The 6,585-nt window shown below is 37.8% G+C and overlaps 1 protein-coding gene across 1 annotated transcript; it reads left to right on the forward strand.

Moving 5' to 3' along the window:
• The first annotated feature begins 1,112 nt into the window (after positions 1–1,112).
• On the forward strand, positions 1,113–6,287 carry LOC101528580 (sodium/hydrogen exchanger 2-like). The gene is made up of 3 exons (XM_058658982.1): positions 1,113–1,661; positions 4,901–5,364; positions 5,868–6,287. The coding sequence occupies exons 1-3, from the start codon at positions 1,406–1,408 to the stop codon at positions 6,120–6,122; spliced, it is 975 nt and encodes a 324-aa protein (XP_058514965.1). The 5' UTR covers positions 1,113–1,405; the 3' UTR covers positions 6,123–6,287.
• Positions 6,288–6,585: the final 298 nt, after the last annotated feature.

Here is a 6,585-nt window from a genome sequence, read left to right on the forward strand (position 1 = left end):
TTTCCATCCCAGCCCACTGCCCCCATTCCAACTCTCAAGTTCAACAGTGGGAACCTCAACCCAGCTTGGCCATTCTTTTAGCTCCCCAACCAGACTTATTCCTAGACACAGATGTTGTGCATGCCAACAGAGATTGTTGTTCCACAAGGGAAAGCACCATATGCCCTCACAGATTTAGCCTCCAGACCTGATTCACTCATGTACTGCTCAGTGTCATGGCCCAGCCACACATTATCCATTCTCTGTTCTGACTCTCATTGGTGGACACCTTGATTCAGCCGTTTTAGGAAGGCCCCCACCATAGCCTCAGTGTGTATCTGTGAGTGGTATTTGGTGATGGTCACTGCTAACTATTCCAGTTCAGGTTTCCCATGTGAGCTGGTACTTCGGTCTGACCCTTAAAGGTTCTGCTGTTCCCTGCTCCAAAGTCAGTCTCAGCCCACTTGCTTACCAGCTAGAACATGGCCACATCCATGGAAGTTCCTTGGAAACCATTCCTTACCTGAACATGAACCCTCAGGTCCATACTTGCCCACATCTGTGCCATCCCCCAGACCCACTATAGATCCACACCCCCAAATCCCCAGAGCTTGCCACCAGCAGGCTTGAGGACTTCACCTAGCACCATTGGAGCCCTGGCCACCTGAACCAAGATCCCAGCCACATCTAGGCAGCTGCTGGGGTGGAAATCCTGAGTTGTGATCCCAGCTTGCCCTCCATTCTGCCAAGCATAACTAATCAGCCGGTGGGGGTAGAAATCCCAGTTGGCACCTATCATCTTGTTTTTAACTGCTAGATCATTTATTTAGAATGAAGAATTAGTTTCCTGGAGTTTTTACGAGCAACTTTCCCTCTGTGTGTGTGTGTGTGTGTGTGTGTGTATATATATATATGTAAATATATATTTATATTTATATAAATGTATATAAATAAAGCCCGGCTTCTAGGATTTTCCTGCAATATGCATCTTGAAATTTTCATCCTACTTAAGGGCTTGGGGTACAGAGAACTTGATAATATTTGGGAAATTTAGGAAGTCTTCTTGAATACTTCTTCAACATCTATAAGAAACTGGAACAATTTCACAGTCAGAAAATAGGTTGTTAAGTGTCCAGACTCCAGTTCCCAGTGGTTTTCCTCACTTGAGGATTAGGGCTGGGGGTAAAATCATTTTCAGTGCCAATCAATGAATTTGTCCTAGCTGGATCCTGGCTCTATTCTCACTGCAGAACCTAACAACCTATCATTTCTCTGCAGAGACTCCTGGGAGCTGCTGGAATATCTACAGAGCTACTAAGTGTTAGCCAGCGGTCTAAGGGATAAGGCTGTCAAACCACATTTGTGAGCAGCTGAATCTAAGGAGGATATTACACTCTTTTGTGGAACACAATTGGCAGAGCTGGTGATGGCCTGTGGATCAGGGCTCCTGTTGCCTCTGCTGCTGGGGCAACTGTGCTCTCAGCTTCCAGGAACCTCTGGGGATCCTATGCAGCACCACAGGGATCTGCAGAAAGACAATGGCAGCTGGGGACTGGAAGGAACACAGGAAAATGGTTCAGTGGTGTCTACTCACACACTCCTCTTCTCTCTGGATTACCAGCATGTGCAAATTCCTTTTGAAATCACACTCTGGATCATGTTAGCTTCTCTGGCAAAGATAGGTAAGTGAGGGGGTTTCTCAAGCTTTTACCTAAGGTTGCTTAATAGTAGAATTTGCTTTCAGACTTTTCTAGATGTTAAGAAAGGGAAGTTTTGCTTAAAAGACCAGAGGAAGGTGAGGTGGAACATTTTTTCTCATTCTGCCTCCCAAAGAAGTATTTTCTTCATAGCAAAAATATCACTTTCCGATGATTATACTAACATGTTGTAGTCTCCTGGCAGGAAATGGAAATAGACCTAGCAGATTAATTTGGTTGGTGAAGGTCGCAGTTGCTCAAGGGTTGGGAGAAGGTACTTAAATGTATCTTTAGAAACAAAGAAAAAGATATTGCTACATTGAACAAACTTATCTCAATTTTTAGACAGCCTTCCTTGCTCCCCAGAAAAGTTTCTTTGTTTACCAAGGAATTGGGAAAGTGGGAAAAGTACATTTCTTATTTTTAAAGTTAGTGGCTTTTGGACACCACCCAGAATTTTAAGGGGAAAGGGTTGAAGAACAGAGAGAGAGTGAATAACGGGTGCTAGAATACCATTAGGTGGAAGAAATAAGTACTAGAGTGACTACAGTTCAAAACAATCTGTTAGCTATCTTATGAAGAATTAGAATAGGGAAATATGAACATTTGCAACACAAATGACAAATATTTAAGGAACTGGATGTGTTATTTAATCCTGAATTGACCATTACATATTGCACGCAGACATCAAATTATCACACACTGCACCCAATAAACAAGTACAATAAAGCTACTAATGAAAAAAGAATTTAAAGGAAATGCAACTCAAGAATAAATCCAGCAAGTGGGAAAAAAGAATGGCGATGTGTTAGCATTTAAGTTAATATGAACTCTCCGCATTAGTCATCTTATGGCTCTCCTAAGGAGAGTTATTCTGTTATTCCTTTTGTGTTCTTTAATAATTTATCTGGCTTTTGTCTTGGAGACACTACAGTTGTAAGTCCTTTGATAGTTCCCAGTGTTTATTATTCAGTGACCATTTTTGTGTGCTGAGAATCAAAAATAATACCAGGCAAGCATGGAAGAATCTGTAGAATTTTGTTGCTTTGAAATGAATTATTACTTTTAAATAAATCATGGCTAGCAATCCAAAGTTTAATTTAAGGGACTTTATCAACATTATGGCTTTAGTAATAAAGAAATGCATTACTTAATGATAATATGTAGAATATTTGTAGGTTCACAATGTGATAGATGATCAGACTTGGAAAACCCCTTAGAGATCATTGCTATCCAACCATCTTGCTTTATTCCATTCTCTTATAGATAGGATAGCTGAAGCCTAGGAAGAAAAGATGCTTTTTCATATTCTTAAACCAGAACTTGGATGCTAGTCTCCTGCCTCCTTGATCATAAGCATACCTTGTTTTGGGTGATAATAATTAATGCATGTGAATAACATTCTTATTTTTTTGCTACACTAGATATATTGATTAGAATAAATAGACACCAAAACCAGGATAACAGGGCAAAAGGGACCCAATTACTATTTGTTTAAACAGGATTATATTGAGCCATTACTGGTAGATAAGTTTTTGTTATGAAGAGAAAAAGAATGTTAGTTGAAAGTAATTTCTCATTAGCATTCATCCATTTACTTAGTAAACATTCACTGGGAATATTTTAGATGTAGCTAATTATGGACTCATGAACTAAGAAACTAAAACAGACAACTTTTCCTATAAAGATACTTCAAATTATTTCAGTTCCTCCTCAAGGAAAAAAGTGATTTTGTAGGATATGAGGAAGAAAGCAGTACTGTGAGGTGGAAATAACAAATTACTTTGACTTATATTAATATTTGCGCAAAATTAGCAGGCAGTACCTACCACATGGCAGGCAACTGATAATATATCTGATGAGTGAAATACTTTTTCTTGACTTTTATTGTTGATAGAAAGAGAATAGCAGTACTTGCTTTGTTGCTATGATGAGATCATCAAATTAAAACCACAAGGGTACTTTTAAAAGTTCATGAGAAATGGAATTAAAAGCATTTTGAGGGGGTGAAAATCTTGAAATTTATGCAGTTTTTTCCCTAAAATCCATTTCCATAAGTTTTTGGAGACTACTTACATAGTTAAGAGCACTCACTTCTTGCAGCTACTGAGAACGTGGAGTTCAGGAGCCGGATGGTTTTTTTTTTCTGAAAATGTTGTTTATTACTTATTTGAAAAGTATCTGTTCAGATATTTTAATGTGGGAGCACTTGCTAAGGTGATACATGTAAAAATTAGCATCAGTTCACAACAAGCTTATCATCAAATTAATTAGCAGGTATATTAGAGAGGGATTTAAGCAGTGTATTGGTAGCAATTGAGTAACAAAGGGAATTGATTGGCCTAGATGGCCTTTGAGGTTGTTTCCACAGCAAAGAGAGAGCTCATGATAATTACAGCCATTATCTTTAAGTTTTGAGTTAGCCAGAGCATGATAATGTACTATATAGCACAAGGCCAAGGTAAAAGCATATTGAGTAAAATACAAAACTACTGCCACATGGGTTGCTAGAAATGACCATTTTTCCCACATGGAAAAAAAAATCATGTATTTCTAAGAGAGGAGAACACACTTTCCGATTGTGATTGCATTTTCACAATCCAGTAGTATGAATTCATGTGAGTATAGACTAAATGACAGTTGGAAATACTTTTAAGTCCACTGTGTAGGAGTCAAGAGATCTGGCTGGATTGTTAGGTCTATTCTGTCATGTACTTATTGTGTAACAATGAAAAGTCACATTGCTTCTTTGATCTCTAGTTCTTTATAAATATTTTTTTATGTCTTATAAATGAGGAATGAGTTTTAACAATTATTGAAGGCCTTTTCAGTTCTTATAACTTGAGTCATGATTCTCAGTTATGTATTTTTTAGGCTAGTGATGTCTATTATTATGATCATAAGAGGAAAAGAATATATTCATCTGATAAATGAATTGTTTGCATTTTGAAATATGTGCACACATTTGCAAACGATTCAGTGGGCACATGAATAATCTTGTTGTTGTTAACTGTGAATACTTTTATTCTGTCAGTAAATTTTTCCATTATAGAGACAAATGCCTCCATTCAGGCTTCTGCATCTGTAAGTCATTATTACGGTGGAAAATGTGAAATGATTGAGAAGCTATATTCCTGAAATCATGAAGCTTGACAAAAATATGGCACGTAGAGGTGATTGATAATGAAGACATTATAACGTTTGGTCTGTTTTCTCTTTTCCAGGATTTCACCTCTATAATAAGATGCCCACAGTTGTACCTGAGAGCTGTCTCTTGATATTTGTAGGTCTCATCATGGGAGGACTAATCTACAGTTTAAATGATAAATCCCCACCAGTCATGGATAGTGACATATTTTTCCTCTATTTGCTTCCACCAATAGTGCTTGAGGCAGGATATTTTATGCCAAGTCGGCCCTTTTTTGAGAACATAGGAACCATTCTGTTGTATGCAGTAGTTGGAACCATGTGGAATGCCTTTGGAATAGGCCTTTCCCTCTATGGCATATGCCAGGTAGAGTACTTCAACCTTCAAGACCTATCATTGCTCCATAACCTTTGGTTTGGCAGCTTGATTGCTGCAGTGGATCCTGTCGCTGTACTGTCTGTATTTGAAGAAATACATGTGAATGAAAAGCTTCATATTTTGGTATTTGGAGAATCTCTCCTTAATGATGCCGTTACTGTTGTAAGTATCTCAGGCATACAGAATACAGATTAAATTCCCTCAAGCCGACCCTTGCAATTTAGCTAAGAATGGAACTTGGTTAAGCCATGACTGAGCCAAATACCTATCCCAAGGAGTAAGTTTAAGAATGAACCGACTATGATTTTGCCATCACTGATGTTTTTAGAAAATGACAATTCTTCTTTGATACCATTACTCTCTTATCAGCTGGATGATCTTTGTAAGATGCAATAGGCTTCTTCATCACACTGGGATGAAAACATTTTAACCAGGAAGGGTCTACACAGCCCATTAGGAAAATTTCATATAATGTCATGCGCAGTGGACAATGATTTGTGTTAATGGCATTTGATAATAGAGTAACTTTCCATGAAGATATGTTAAGGATGGGAATGGAGAGTTGGAGGACTTCAAAATTGAGAAACTTCAAGTTAGAAGGATAGATAGGATATAATTCGAAGTCATTTCTGATTGTTAACATTTGTTCTAATCTTTTCTTGCAGGTTCTCTATAAATTGTTCAAATCTTTTTGTGAGATGCCATCTATCAAACTATTGGATGTTTTTGCTGCGATAGGAAAGTTTTTTTTGGTTGGACTAGGAGGAGTTTTCATTGGGTTCCTGTTTGGCATGTTTGCTGCCTTTACGACCCGCTTTACCAAGACAATCCGGGTCATTGAACCCCTCTTTGTCTTCTTATATAGTTATCTCTCCTACCTGACAGCTGAAATGTTCCATCTTTCAGGAATTGTGGCGTAAGTATGTAGACAAATCTTTGATTTGATTTTTTTTTTAATGAACTAAGTCTGATTTTCCTTTGGGAATCTAGGAAATTACATCTTCTAAGTCTTACAGGTGAACCCTGCCTTTATGCTCTATTAAGATTTTCTATTACTGCAATTAGAATCACGTCCTCATAGTACTGCGAGATTTTGAGTTCCTATAGTGGTTAATCGGCTATATCCCAAATAACTTCCTTTACTGCAAGTGGAGTGAGGCAATATTACTGTCTCACTGCTTAAAAAAAAAATTCTAAGAGTTTGGCATAGGCTCATCTAGGCAAATTCTTTGTCTTTTCAGGGGACAGTTATCTTAACAGGTTAGTATGTTTGAGCACAGTATCATTCCTGTGGTACAATGCCATATATACAGTCTTGTCATTGTTTTTGTAGCAAAGAACTTTCTGCTATCACAAATGATTTTATGACTTCTTTTGTAAACC

Source organism: Ochotona princeps, chromosome X (genome assembly GCF_030435755.1).
Source record: "Ochotona princeps isolate mOchPri1 chromosome X, mOchPri1.hap1, whole genome shotgun sequence".
Taxonomy (NCBI): Eukaryota; Metazoa; Chordata; class Mammalia; order Lagomorpha; family Ochotonidae; genus Ochotona; species Ochotona princeps.

Bases quoted from the DNA above. Each gene is read 5' to 3' on its own strand.
- LOC101528580 (XM_058658982.1), top strand. From the start codon at position 1,406: ATGGCCTGTGGATCAGGGCTCCTGTTGCCTCTGCTGCTGGGGCAACTG. The intron at 1,662-4,900 runs GTAAGTGAGGGG...TCTCTTTTCCAG, and splicing joins AGCTTCTCTGGCAAAGATAG to GATTTCACCTCTATAATAAG. The intron at 5,365-5,867 runs GTAAGTATCTCA...CTTTTCTTGCAG, and splicing joins TTAATGATGCCGTTACTGTT to GTTCTCTATAAATTGTTCAA.